This window comes from Mixophyes fleayi, chromosome 2 (assembly GCF_038048845.1).
Source record: "Mixophyes fleayi isolate aMixFle1 chromosome 2, aMixFle1.hap1, whole genome shotgun sequence".
In the NCBI taxonomy this organism is placed as follows: domain Eukaryota; kingdom Metazoa; phylum Chordata; class Amphibia; order Anura; family Limnodynastidae; genus Mixophyes; species Mixophyes fleayi.
This window is the reverse complement of record NC_134403.1, coordinates 79,569,628-79,585,018: the sequence shown is the minus strand read 5'-3', so window position 1 is coordinate 79,585,018 and position 15,391 is coordinate 79,569,628. Positions and strand designations below refer to the sequence as shown.

Genomic DNA, 15,391 nt, shown 5'->3' with positions numbered 1-15,391 from the left:
AAACGTAATAGTGCCACTAAATAAAGACAGATTTCCCTCCATTCTTTCTTCAATTTATAAATAAATAAAAGTAATACATAGAAATGAGCTAAACTTAGCAGTATTTTACAAGAGACCTAGCAGTATTTTAGATAATGAATGATTGGCTCTAAAGTGGTAGTAAATTGGAATTTTGTTTCTCAAGAATTTCCCCCACTGTTGACACATAGAAGCACTGATAGTTTGCTGAGGTGTTTCCCAAGGGCACAGAGAAGACGGCACCTTGACATGGACTAGGTGGACCATCTAGCGCACAGGTGTATAATCCAGTGCGCTTCAGGGAGGTCCATTTGTAAATGTAAGCTTGTACTTTCAGAGTTAAACATTTATGTATTAAGTTATAGTTCTTTTTTACCCAGTGCCTCTGTACACACACACACACACACACACAAACTTTACGTATGTGACACTATTTGAACCTCAATGCACTCACTACAATAAGCCGCTATAGTAAAAACATTTAGTCTACTACAACGTGCTGCTGATACAAATAGAAGAGTGGTGGTAACAATAAGTGAACAGTATCGATGTAAGATATAATTATGGTCTGCATCTAACTGGTTTACCTTTTAGTAGCACAGTTTAGACTTCTAAGCTGAAGAAGTGCTGAGCCGTGTTAGACCAACCTGAGATTTAAGGAACCAGTTTTGAGGATCCGCTGCAATACCACTACAGAAGACAGGTGTCAGTGCACCATCAAAACTGACAACAGCAATGTGTGATAATCTGCCACAATAACAGCTATAAACAATAGGTGGCAGTGCACTATCGACATTGACAACTATTTTTCCCACAACACTTTTTGCAATCAGCACTTTGCTAGTGGTCAAGTACACCTGTATTCAGCCTGTATGAGGCCCTCACTCCTACCAATCTTTGCATGAGCAAAGTTGGAATTTATTTTCTGTGCTTTTGCTTCTTGTTTGTTGTGCCTGTTTTTAGGCTTTGTTTCTCATGATTCTACATTCTCTACCTATTGACTTTAACTTTGTCCCTTTTGATTCTACCTTCTCCCACTCATAAACGTCAGCTTTGCCCTCACAACCCATCCTCTCAGGACTGAGCAACTTTGCAGGTCTTATCATTTCTCTGATAGCTGCTCCAGGCAGGTGGTTCCCTCCTGGGTACAATCAGCACCATGACAACAGTCTCCACCAGACTTGGCAGTATGCAGTTTGAGTGGAAAGCATTATCCTGGCATCCGCCAAACCCAGATCCATCTGGCAGACTGCTGGATGGTGAAGCGTGATTCATTATTCTAGAGAATGCATTTACACTGCTTCAGAGTCCATGGGGTAAATTTATGAAGCTGCGGGTTTGCAAAAGTGGAGACCGACGAGAGACCAGACGGCTGAATCCGCCATCACGACCATCGCAGAGGGCTTCATCAGGAAGTACGGAGGTTCGGAGCGGATTCCTTCCGACCAGGGAGCCTGTTTCCAGGGGCAACTCATGCAGGGGTTATGTAAAGTGTACAGGATGCTCAAGTCTCTGACAACCCCGTACCACCCGCAAGGAAATGGCGGGTGCGAACGTTTCAGCCAGACCCTGATCCAGACGCTGTGGGTACTGGAAAAGGAACAACGGACGTGCTGGCCAGCGGTGGTGCAAGACCTGGTGTGGATATACAACAACCAGGTGCATAGCACCACAGGCTACACACCGTACTTCCTAATGTTTGGATGCCCGGAAAAGGACATGCAAGAGCTGGCCCTGGGGTCCGCAGAGAAAGAGTGGTGGACGTGCCCCGGATGGATTGCAGAACAACAGCGTCGGATGAAAATGGCCTATAACGTGGCCAAGCAGAACATTGAGAACAAGGTTCATGATGGCGCTGATTGAAAGGCAACTCCACCCTTTACCGGAGGACAGCAGGTGATCGCCCACGTATTTAAGCCAACAGACAAACTGCAAGAAAGATGGGAAACAGCCCCCTACGTAGTCCGACGACGACTGAATCCGGAAAGCCCCACCTATGAGATTGAGTCCACTACGGTACCCGGGCAGACAAAAGTACTGCATAGAGACAAGCTGAGGCACTGCCTGTTCGACGAGGACCAACCAGCAATTCCAGTGACAGAGGAGGATGCGCACAGACCACCCCCTGGAAAACAAAGGCGAAGAGTAGTGGGTGGCTGCGCCACAACCTTCCTCGCCATCCCCTGGTATGGAAGAAGAACCATTCGCCCCCCGGAAGCAACAGAGAGTGGAGAATGGGGGTTGGTGGCAACAGAACAACTGACCCCCTGGTCCGCAGACAGAACAGGATAGGGAGAGCCCCATCCCTACCACTCCGGAACCTACCTCAGCAGTCCCAAAGGAGCAACCGAGGCGTCCCAGGTCTACGGTTTGTAGATCCACACTTCGATTGGACCCAATCCGTGGGGGAAATGTGGAAATGTTGTGGAAGCGCCATTTAGCACTCCCTGTCCGGCCCTCCAAACGTCTATATAGGGGGGCCAGTTGACGGTGGAGCTAGAGAGAAGAGGACGTGCAGCGTCATCGCGTTCAGGAGACAGCATCGCCGGCAGCCAAGACAGAGAGCCCTTGTCATGGCTACGAGCTAACCTGTCTGGTGAAGATCCGGCGATGCAGAGGAGGGAGAGTGAGTTCCGGTGCCCATCCCTGGAAGCCCAGAGGAGGACCTATGCAGACGTGACCCGAGAAGTCCCTGGAACAGGTAAGACCCCAGTGGGGATCACCTCTCTCGGGTCCACGCCTGCACTTTAATCTTCGCTTATACAACAGGGCACAAGGCCCAAGCCCCATTCCCAAGCCCCATTCCAAGGCACTAGGCCTGTGCTGCAGTTAGGGGGGCCATTGTAAGTATCCCGTCTAGTAAGGTAGGAGGTTGAGCCTCAGGGCAGGGCACAAGGGCACAGTTAGTTGTAGGCTTTAGTCAGGTAGGGGGGCGCTGCTCCACACAAGGGCACAAGCACCTTAGGTAGGCTTTAGACCTAGCCAGGTAGGGAGCTCTGCTCCACAACAGGGCACAAGGCAGTTAGGTAGGCCCAGGGTTTAGGCCTAGCCAGGTAGGGAGCTAGGCTCCATAGCAGGGCACAAGGCTCTCAGGGTTTGGGGCATAGGTTCCACAGGTAGGTACGGGGCTTGAACCCCAGGCCGGGCATGAGGCCAAAGCCAGCTAGGCCCCAGTTAGGACCCGGCCTAGCCCTCTCCCTCTTTCGGACACACAGCAGGCGACAGGTCAGTGTAGGAGTACATCTCTTGTTTTGCATTGCGTTCATTGGTTATTGTCCTGTGGGGTTTACCGTATATAATATTGTCGTCCTTTGTTACTGTATGTAAGGGTGCATTGTATACTGTGTTACTGTCTTTGTTAGGAGAGCACGGGGAGGGGGTCGTGGAGTTGCACTGTGTTTTCTCCACAATGACTGGAAGGCGGTGTTCTGCGGGGAACAAGAGGTGGTATTTGGCCTGGAAGTGGCAAACTGGTGAAACACTGCACCAGGGAGGAGGCTCGCGGTAGTTCCTTCCCACTTGGTAAGTCCTTGTTATCCCTCTCCCCCCCTCCGTAGGCCCGAGTTAGCAACAGGGCTCTTTGTCGGTAGTGCGGCACGGTCCCTTTGAGTTCCGGGGGAGGCCACAGTTTCCAGCGGTTCCATTGGGGCAGTGCAACACAGCCGGTGTCTTGCGGGGTAAGGCTGAGTTTGCCTGGGTTCCGGCAGTAAACTGACGGTTCCAGATGGAGACTGTTAGTACCGGCGGTGCTCTGCCGCCATGGGGGTCCCTGTTACTGACTATTGGGTGGCCCGCACTACTAGTGAGTAGAGAGTTCGGGCGAGAACCCTTGTAGCCCCGTGTCCAGGCCAGAGCAAAACAGGGTGTTGTCATGCTGAGCTGAGCGAGTGCCTCTGTTCCTAGACATCGTTCCGGACAGCCACTTCCTTCCCCTTTGTAGGATACGTGTCTCTCCGTTCTCTCGCCTACAGGGGGACACACACTCCACAGCACGTAAGGGAAATTCCTACAACCGGAGAGGACACCTTCCATAGCGGACCCTCGGTATCAGATGAGAACCTTTCCCCCCAGACAAGGGGATCCTCCAGGGAGGTACACCTGCTCAGTTTATTCACATAAAGCAGGACCAATTAATTCACCTCCAAGTCTGTCCATGTGAAGAATCCTATGTGCATGAAGTGAATTTTATCCTGATGGAAATGAATGATCCCTACTGTCCCGGCATCATCCTCACGTCTCTCCTCCATCTGTGGGAGACCGACACAATGTGGATGATGAAAACAGACCTTGTGCACTAGAGACTGAGGGCCTGAGTCACTAAGGCGCACATACTGAGCGTATCGTGCAGTTGTTCTCAACGGCACGGCACCTAAATCGGCTATGTATACTAACGGAGTCAGCAAGGAACAGATGGATCTCAAGATACGTGTGGTGATGACTATGGATGTAGGTTCACTCTTCTGTACTAGACCAGACGCAAAATTATATAAAATAAAAAAAAATTATAATTATTTTCCGTTGAAAAACATTAGGCTTAGACTGTCCTTAATGTCTACTGTACATAAAATACATTTTCACTGTTGCTTCTGATTGCAGACACATGTTATAGCTGCATACGGTACTGATCCAGACTAGTCCCTTAGCAGAAAAACAGCAGACAGCAGAAAAACAAAAAACTTTTACACACGCAGAGCTTCATTCCGACGTGCCCACATTATGCATCGAGTACGGGCACACGCCCCGTTCACTCCCCAAAATCATAGATCACCGTAACTCTCACTTGCGTTGGTATACGCAGTGGACTTGCTTTCATTGACGGCCGAGTGTCCTTGTTCTGGGCATGCGCAGAAGGGAATTGTGTACAATACGCGCAAAAATCAGAGATACGTTCCTTAATGACTCAGGCCCTGTAGCTCTATCAAGCCGGAGAGTCTTCCCTTCTGTGTCTGCATCATTATACTGTGTATCCTATGTCTCTAGATCATTGTACAGCACTGTTGAATACTTTGCCATATAAATAATATAAAGTAAAAGAGTAACAATTATATTTTGCCACAGATAATCTCTCTGACAGCCACTGAAAGTATTCATTTGTTAGGCATCATTTACTCATATTTATCCAGTAGCTGCAGGACAATCTATCTGAATATAAAGCATGGTTTATTGTTATGTACTGTACCCATGTGTTTGTTTCCTTGAATTTGTTTTATTGTATTGCATTTTAATGTATTTCTTTTGCATTTGAAAACTTTCTTAAGAGCCTGCATTGCAACAATGTATTTGATAGAAGTGTTTTACATTCTGTTTGTTTTTGTTTCGTTTTCATTGTGTCAGGTTGTTTATTTTTTGTTTTATTTGCATGTTTATAGAACTACACTTTACAGAGGTGCAAGAAATGGGACTTTCTTTCTATTGCATCAGTGTAGATCAAAGGGTTTCCCCCCAATTAGAAAAGGTAACAAGCAATAACCTTCCAAAACACCACCCTGGATGGAGGATGTAATATAAAACATTAGAACAGGAGGACAGTCAGTGTCCCAAACCTACCATGACAAATTAAGTTTCACAAGTACCCGTCTAACCACTGCACCCTGAAATCCATAAGCAGAAATAGTTTTACTATAAATATAGATGTGATCCTTGCATGACAACAATATCTACACATGGAAGGGTCACCTTTCACTTTCAAGTTTATTATGCATAATGGAATTCTACACACAGGGCTGAGAATGAAGGCTGGTTAATGTGTGGGGAAGTTAAATAGTTTCACAGAAGGATGAGACCAGAGGGATGAGCTGGAACCTAGTGGGGGATCTTAGACATCAAATGGACAAGCAGTCTTCCTTCCTGTGCTGTATTGTTCCTCTTTTGTTTGTCTATTTGCTCCCTTTATACACCTCAAACTGTGAAGCATCACTTTACTGATGACGGTTAACCCCTCCATTGCTGTTACATGAGCAGACAAATGCTCACCAGGCTTTTTCATCAAGAGAATTAAAAAAAAAAAAAAAAAAAAAAAAAGGAGGCACAAAGCACAGTATCCCTTCTTTATGGGACATAAGACTCCCTTATAAAGTGTGGTGACCTTGTAGTAACCTACTAATCCTATGTATGTAAATCTGGGATAAAGCTTAGGTTCGATTTTTATGCAATTGCCATATACTTACTGTGTTTGTGGTCTTTATTACAGTGCCAAAAAGCTTTGAACAGACCATAAAATACCATGGAGGTTGTACGTTAATAATACTGCGGCCTGTTAGTCAGGAAGCCTGGTTATGGCTCAGCTTTACTCTTAGCCAACAGCTGCCCTTTTCCCTAGAATAATATACTCCACTATGAGTGAATATACTATATAAAATCCTGTGTGCATTTACCATGATAACAGTTGTGATTTATTATAGGCTAGTCAATGTATTGAACCACATACAAAAAAATGAAGCAATGTGGAAGTTCTGAATCAGGTAGTAAATACAGATATTGAACAAATAACTTATCCCCATATGTTTTACACTGGTACACCTGCATTGGTGCCAAGAGGAATGAAGGTGCACTCTACCACCAAGCCCAGCACCCCGGACCTTAGATTGGCAGCATGCAAGAGGTTCTGGGCACAGTGCTTGTGATATCGCTGCATAAAGTGAAATCATGGAGACAGACAGGGAGGGATTATATTAATACCATTATGTAATGGAGATATGTGTCAGGTCCCTTCTTCACATAGTGTGCGTGTGTGTGGTGTGTGGGGTGTGGGGGCAGGGAGCACATTCCTGCTATAAATCTATAGGATATATATTGAAGCCATATAGGCAGGGACCCAGTTTGCAGTTTCTATTATCTGAGCTCACTGCTGCAAAATGTTAGTTATTTGTTTTGCCATATTTATTATAAATTTTGAATCTTTACAAATGACTTTACACAACACAAGATGGAGCGCCCCAGTGTAACCTGTACTAATGGGTCCCGTTAGATGCCCATCAACAAAATTGGAATCATTTAACAGATTAGTATACCAACTCTCCGACATATAATATTTTATATGGTTTTCCAAATCTTAAGTAGCACAAGGCATTCTTAAAACTTATACTGCCCCCCCAAAAAAAAAAAAACCCAAAAAAAAAAAAAAAAGGAAAAAAAAATGATTTTAATCATACATGTCAAGTTCTTTCATCTATACCAAATTTGAATTATAGAGGATACATTTCTACTAACAAACTATTCTCTCGTCCAAGTTAAAATAACTGGGAATACATTTGGAAAGTCTATAGTTATTAATGCATTTGCTAAACAGGCTTTATAAACATTTCAGACGCAAAAATTTTACCACTATTCCCCCTGACTAATAACAGTTTAAAATTATTTAATTGTGCAGGGTCCACTTTGAACCAAACTTCTAAACACTGTCATGTCCTTGCCCCAAGCATGTCAAGGGCATGACCGTATATTGAAGTCTGGCCTAGGGCAGACTCTGCAGTAAAAACATATTGTTAGCAATAAGACTCTCCTAATGAAGTTGAAGGCTGCACAGAGGCAAAGGCTTTAATAATTTGAATCTAATCGTTATGATTTCAAGCAAATGTTGGCTTGAACTGGCCATTCATCTTTTGCACTCAGATTGCTTCAGGAAGGTGACCACACACACACACACACAGATAGTGGCCATCATCCAATTGCATTTTTTGACATACTTCATTGTGTATCCATTAGTTTATATAGGATCATTAGGTTTGTTTTTTGGGTGGCGGAGTGTATCCAGCAGGCATACTACCAGGAGTGAGCTTTAGTGCCGTTTGCCTTACATTGTGCCATTACAGAATAGAAATCAGAAACAATAATTACATAAAGTATTCTAACAATCACACTGTATATAGACCAGTCTTCTATACTTATACAGGTTAAGTAAAGTCTGGTCAAATACACATGTAGGCTAAATTTAGCACTATACAGTACAGCAGTATAATTTCATGTTCTGGTTTACATCCCCTGTATATAATAAAAAGGTAAAATATAACAAGTCATATATAGTTCCAGAGTGCTGTATTGGACTTACATTAATCTATTGGTTAATATTAATATGAAATAGAAAACATGTATATTATATACACACACACACACACACACACACACACACAATGAGCCCCTTGCATAGTGCAAGCTTTTGGGATACACTTGCCCTTTCTTCGGTAACAACCCACTTCCCGTCTTAAGTATAAGATAAAAGCCTTTACTTCCAAACAGTTTGTTGAAGACAATCTATGGAATGGGTTAATATATAGTGTACATTCAATTTGGCTATTTTGCATTAACAAATTAAGACCTAAAATCAGTCTACTGACTTACACGTTCTAACCATGTAGGTTTTCATCAATGTATCAATTTAATATCTTTAAGTATAATTATTTCAAATAAGGGTAAATGGAAGTTATGTAGCAGTTTAGTGCATTTTAAAACCATGTGTCACAGACTCATTCATTTATAATGGATGTTCTCCATATTACTCATCTGCTACCAACAGACCACAACTAGCAAAAAAGTATAAAAAAAAATAAAAAAAAATAAATCAAAGGTGCAAGGGACAACGGAAGTGAAGAGAATGTGCATTTATTTTCACCTTCACATTACAGGAACATTTTATTTACAAACTAGTAAATACATTTATTTTAAAGAAATATTATTTGATTTGAAAAAGAAAACCAACATTAAATGTGGTCCTCCATTTTTAAATGTCCTGTTCAGAGTCTGATATGCAGGAGTCCATTAGTTTGGCCTTACAGTATACACTTCTCTAGATAATAGGCTGCAGTAAACATTGTGTGTTGGAAAGGGAGGATTGTACATCTGGCCAGTGGCTTCAAAGAAATGGCTGCAGCTATTTATCTCTTCCAGGCCTTTGTTTTGTACAGATTGGACAGTATGCACATATTATTACACACAATACACCATTAAGCATGTTAAACCCCTATGCGAAGAACTTGTTGATCTACAAATCTATGAGAAGACCAGACCATAAGACTCTTATACAATAAGGAATATCTTCACAAGTAAGGGAAGCTTAATGGGTCTGCTTATTGATTTATAAAAATCATTGCACATCTCAGCATATTTCTTAAGTTCATAAATAATGTTTTTTTTCATATGTTAACTTTAAATGTCCTTTTATTCTGTAGGCAACTTTGGTCACAATTCAACTCTAATTTAATAGAGAGTTATATTTTTTTTTTTCTGCAAGATGACCATTGTGAAGGCAAATTGGAAAACAAAGAAATTGTAGATTGATATTTTGTCCATTTTTAACAAGAGGGTTTATTGAAAATCTTTCATTCTTTTTTAATGTCATCCATGGGAGGACTTGCACACTTCCCCTTTTTGTTTTGATGGGTTTTTGTATGTTTAGAAAGGTGATCGCTCCTCATAAATCTCTTTCCGCACTCCTGGCACCCAAAGCGCTTTTCTCCAGTGTGAGTCCTAAGATGCCTCTGCAGCTCATCAGACCTGGTGAAGCTCTTGCCACAGAAGACCCAGTTACAGACAAAAGGTCTCTCACCAGCATGCCAACGCAAATGGGCTTTGAGATGGGAGGTCTTTCCATATACCTTGCCACAACCTGGAAGATGGCAGATATGAAGCTTCTTCTTCCCTGGTTCCTCGTTGCCTGGAGAGGCCTGGCAGTTAGGGCATTTACACCTTCTGCAGCGTCTGGTTGAGCTTAGCAGCGTTTTAGAGGAGCTCTGAAGAAGTGCTGCAAGTTGAGGCTGAGGTCCAACCACCAGAGAATTTGTCAAATGAAAGGAGTGAAGGTTATTTGGGCTTGTCTGTTGCAAGCTCCACCACGTCTGATCATCCATGTGTGCGGAGGGCATGTGCGTTTGTGTCAGGGTCGGTGGGGCTTGCATGAAACCTGAGAAGTCTTGAGTCATGGAATTTGGCTCTTGGAAATGATACATAGTGTTGGCTGGAACTTGTGGAGTCAACATCTTCACAGGAGACAAATCAAAAGAATAAACAGTGGGGTCAGCTGGAGGAGTCAGGGGCAGCTCATGGGATCCTACTGCCTGCATATGACCAGCATACTGCACTTTAGGAACCCCAAAGGTCACAACATGAGAACCCATTCCTGTGTTGGGAGGAACATCATTGCCCCAGAGTTGAAACATTGTTGATGCTGTTCCCACCGACTTGGGAGAGGACTGTGGGTAATCCCGAGTGGGTGCTATTGCTGAACCACAGGCTGAGGGAAGTAGATTCAGGGAGGGTATGGGTCCAGTGTCTGGAGATGAATTAGGAGTTCTGTCCTAAAATAAAAACAACAAGTAAATAAATAGGAATAATATAGTTGTATTTAATTTTAAAATAGCTGCTGCAAGCAAACCGTATACACTATATGTACATGAAGCCTAAATGGTTGATACAGCCGTTTCTTATTTTTATTTATAAAATAAGCTAGTACAGAAAATATAGCATATGTTTAATAGCTAATAATGCTTGTGTAATGATCTGCACAATTCACCATAATAAAATTATTTATGGCATTATTGTGCTAAAACAGTATTGGTCATACACAAAGTCTTATGTAACAACAGTTGCCCTAATCAAGCACTTATTGCCTATACTGAGCAAGGACAATGAAAGTTAGTGTTCCATAAATTGTTATAGCTAAATGCACATTATTAAACAGACTGTAACAATAATGGTTATTTAATCCAACCAAACAAGTTGTATATTACTAGGACTTTCCAGAGCAAATTGGAACAGTGGACACAATGGTTAAATTAGGCAACCTGTAGCTCAACAGCTATTGTGGGACTAAAAATCCCAGCATACCTAGTCAGCCTCTTGCAGTCCTACAGCAGTTGATAAATCAGAGGCTGCCTACTCCGGATTAATATGGTTATATATCCCGTTTTCGAATCATAGTAACCAATGTGCAAGTATAAAGAAGGCTGACCAACCGGTGTTAATTTCAATCTACATTTCTAAAACGATTTAAAGCTACTTGTAGATTAAAAGCGCAGACCTCAGTTCAAGATGAAAGTTATCCTAGAATACATTACAACTGTATGGCAGGAATACACATTATAGAAGAATAAGGAGATAAACCAATTACCAGCAGCCAGTGACTCTGCTAACGCTGCGGTTCCCCTATTGTTGCCGACATGCTTATTCGGCTCCTTATGAGCCCCGGTGACTTAATAAGGGATTCCCTGTGTATAGATACAGGTGTTCCTAAACCTACTATGATAGATGTAGAGTGTACAATTGGGAAACACGTTTCTATGTTGAGGTTTGTGACCATTTCGGCACACCCAAAATTGTGGCAAACTCACCAGACTGAATCAACACTTATTTACTATTAAGAGCATTGTAGGTACAGCAAAATCGTGGACCTGATGGGACCATCGTCCCGGACACATATTCTCAGTATGCAAAAATAAATCATATTAATGGAACTCAGCGACCTGTTACAGAGATGGCTTCAATAGTGCTCAAACATCCATTACAATTCAGACTTTCGGGATAATATAAAAGTTGAAATTGTATGGACTTTTGTTACAGAAAATCTGTCCTTACATCCTGGCCTACTAGATGCCCATAGGCAGCTGAGTTAATAGTGTTAATTATGAAGCCATTTCTGTAAGCAAATATTTATATTCCATGCTATATAAATAACATTACAGATAATCAAAGTCAACGCACACCTGCATTTTAAGTTTAACACTTTCCTAGTTCACATATTATAATAAAATAGTAATCCAGCTATTGATTCAATTACAAATACACAGAACACCGTGTGATAGACTATTCCAGCTGGAGCTTCATGTTGCCGAATGGTCTAAGAAGCCAAGTCAGCCCCACACCTATGAACAAGACACTACATATGGCTTATATAGAGAAGTACAAATTCCCTTCGTGGTCAAGGGAACATTAAACACCAGACTGTGCTGTGTTCATAGTATCTGCCCCGTGGTTTGATCTCTCATCACACAGCCATTAGGGTAATAGAACATGCTCCAAACGCTTAGTGGTTTGTATTCCCTGCTTCCTATTACATCTCAAGGCGTTAGAACAAACTAATCAAGAAACGCGGTGTGCGGGAGAAACCTGAACCCAGGAGGTCAGACATTAAACTAGCGTCTGTGGTAAATAAGGCGCAATTCACATTGCAGTTAAACAGTTGATAGGATGGAGCTACGGTAGATGTTCAGACTATAGTCAGGAATTGAACTGAAAACCAACAGCCAGATATAAATCTCCACTCCCCAATAAAACTAATTAGTCACCTGGGTTACTACAAGTAAGTCCCCCGGTCTCTTACCTGTAAATAATATTGTAAATTATTCTCTCTGTGCAGAAGAACCAAAGAAGCCATGAGGTTTAACCCGTTGGAGGTGAAGCTATTTACAGTATCATATCATTCCCAGAGCAGGCGGATAGATGATGTTACGTTACCGGCTCACTCCTAACTCTAATGCACTGTTTGATCCTCTTCTGTGCAAACTTTTTTTTTTTTTGACTGCTCATCAGCCAATCAGGAGTGTTTGTTTGGGTTGTCTTTGAAGTGAGGAAGCTAACCAATCATTAAAATAGATTGAACCATTTTCAAAGTGGGGTCTAGTTGAATCTTCCTTTAAATGCACAGGTCCCCTGCTGAGGCTGTCTGTTATGTATGCAAAGAACGGCTCTGCTGCTATAAGAATACAGAGGTTTTGTTGGGGATTTTATTTTTTTTATTTATTTTTTACTGTATTTCATCTCTTTTAAAGAAGCAATGCAATAAGCAGATTTGTGGCAATTAATTGAAAGCTTTGTGTGAGGAAGTACATTTGAAATGCACAAGAGGCCTCTAATATAGTATTCGTTGCTTCTCTTTGGCAGTCCAGAGGTTAAAGTGAAGCTGTGACATTCAGCTGTTTAATATGTGAGTTCATCTCTGGTCTTAATCCGGAGTGCAACGAAAACAATAGGGAGCATCAGGTAAACATCTGCCTGCAATACCAGCATGCAGTATCTGTGTCACATGTTCAATTTATGGAGATAATGAGAGTATCCTGTGTATTAAGTCATATATTATTTGCTGTGTTTTTGGTGTTATCCCACAAAATAACAATACTGCAACAGCCTCTATCTTTATTTGCTGTAGACTTGTATAATAAATACACATTTTAATGTGACATAATTGACACTTAATCAATTTCAATTTAAATATTTTATTACAGCCAGACGAATTAAAAACCACTTGACTGTGTTTTGACTTCACTGTTATGTTTTTCAAACTAGTAATGTCAGACTCGTGGCTGGAACAATTTTTAACAATTTAAATTATGCCGATCAGGCATAGAGTATTGGCAATATATATATATATATATATATATATATATATATATATATATATATATATATATATATATAAACACCTGACTGTAAAATGAACATGGTAATTGTAACATTTAGTACCCCAGATTACAGCAACATTATGGACAGCCTGAAAGAATGAGTTATATTATCATTAACACATGTTTATGGTGTTAAAATAATTTGTGACAAAATTATAACAAAAGCCAAGAATTTATACACCTTATAAACTATATCTGATTTAGGAGACTTATAAAGTGCATCCAGTTATTGTGCATACATATCCTTGCGTTATATGCACAATTGTTTATTTTTATTTCTCTGATTTTTATTACCATATTTTTAACAAGAATTAATCAAAGTTACATTTTAAACACAAGAAGATGTTACACATTATTAATAAATATAGTAAAACATCTGGGAGTCCAAAGTGCACCATTGTGAATAAACTTTTAGCTTCTCTTTCTTTGTTAAAAGCCAGGAATTCTAAGCTATTTTGTTCAATATTCAAGTTTGTTTTGCCAAATGCAGGAATCATGCTGTAGTCTGGGGAAAATATTTACTTAAAATATGGTTTTGAAAAAGTGGAGATGTTGCCTATAGCAACCAATCAGATTCTAGTTATCATTTATTTAGTACATTCTACAATATGAAAGCTAGAATCTGATTGGTTGCTATAGGCAACATCTCCACGCATGATTCATTGTGTAAGTGTATCATGATTGAATGCTTATCTGACCATGATGTAAAGACACTCTTAGGAGAATCACATCATCATCATCAACAACATTTATTTATATAGCGCCAGCAGATTCCGTAGCGCTTTACAATTGGGAACAAACATTAATAAGACAATACTGGGTAATACATACAGACAGAGAGGTAAGAGAACCCTGCTCGTAAGCTTACAATCTATAGGACAATGGGAGTTTGAAACACAAGGGCATGTGCTACATCATATTGCACAATGGACCAGCCAGACTGCAAAGGTAAAAGTACTGAGTGGGCTGTGTGTGTTGCAATGTTGGTCAGAAGGTTGTTGTTTTGCGTTGGCAGTGTAGAGGATGGTAATAGGGTAACCTAGGGAAATTAAGATGATGGTTCATACAAGTAACTTGTTTTGTCTGATCATCTTTACTATATTTCTTTATAATGTTGTTGTGGTACCTTTATTATGTTCACTTTTGGTCAAACCTCATACTTTTTGACTTTCCCTTCCATATATTGCCCAACTGTCTCTTAACAACCATGTTACCATTAAATCTATATTTGTGGAGATATCTTCATATACCAAGCATAGGTTTTCCATGATAAGAAATGTAATGCATCCTGATACTGGATTAATTGAGTTGTTGCTCCCAGCTCCAGGATGTAACACCTATTTAAACAGTAGTTACATTGTATTCATTGCATTATAACACTAAACCCAACAATGTGCATTGTGCAGGCAAGTAATGGAAAAGGCAACTTAATTACAATACAATCCTGGGAACAAAAGCAAAAATAAACACAAGGTGATCAGTAGTCAACAGATCAATGTATCACTGTAAACCAGAGCTACATGTGCAGTGTATGTAGTATCATGTATCTTTTTATTATTATATTTTTTTCTACCTTATTTTGTATCAATTAAATTAACATTTTGGGTTCTGTGCAATTTCTGCAAGTTTACTATATAGTAGTCGATATAAAGTGAAAGGATAATTCTGAAAATTCAGTTTTGGGTTGAATATTAGAAGTTATAGGTTATCCCAAATGTTGCCTGGTGTTTATCATCATCATCATCATCATTAGCTATTTATATAGCGACACTCATTCTGTAGTGTTGTACGGAGAACTCGCTCACATCAGTCCCTGCCCCATTGGAGCTTACAGTCTAAATACACACACATACTTGTTTTTATTGCATCGTGAGGAGCCATGTCTGGAACATGGCCTATAGGGACACCCCTTTCCTAATTCTCGACAGAACTATTTCTCTCTTGACAGAACAATCATAGGGGTATGTGTAGGAGCGGTTTGTCAC

At 41.0% G+C, this 15,391-nt stretch overlaps 1 protein-coding gene across 3 annotated transcripts; it reads right to left on the bottom strand.

Moving 5' to 3' along the window:
* Positions 1–8,431: 8,431 nt before the first annotated feature.
* Positions 8,432–12,496, bottom strand: LOC142140163 (transcription factor Sp5-like). 3 transcript variants are annotated; one of them, XM_075198011.1, is made up of 2 exons: positions 12,329–12,496; positions 8,432–10,307 (listed from the first exon to the last, which is right to left on the bottom strand). In XM_075198011.1, exons 1-2 carry the CDS (start codon positions 12,380–12,382, stop codon positions 9,333–9,335), a joined length of 1,029 nt encoding a protein of 342 aa, XP_075054112.1. In that variant the 5' UTR covers positions 12,383–12,496; the 3' UTR covers positions 8,432–9,332. The 3 variants fall into 3 exon arrangements, with proteins under 3 accessions (XP_075054112.1, XP_075054114.1, XP_075054115.1); XM_075198013.1 differs by lacking the exon at positions 12,329–12,496 and adding an exon at positions 11,712–11,858; XM_075198014.1 differs by lacking the exon at positions 12,329–12,496 and adding an exon at positions 11,120–11,188.
* Positions 12,497–15,391: the final 2,895 nt, after the last annotated feature.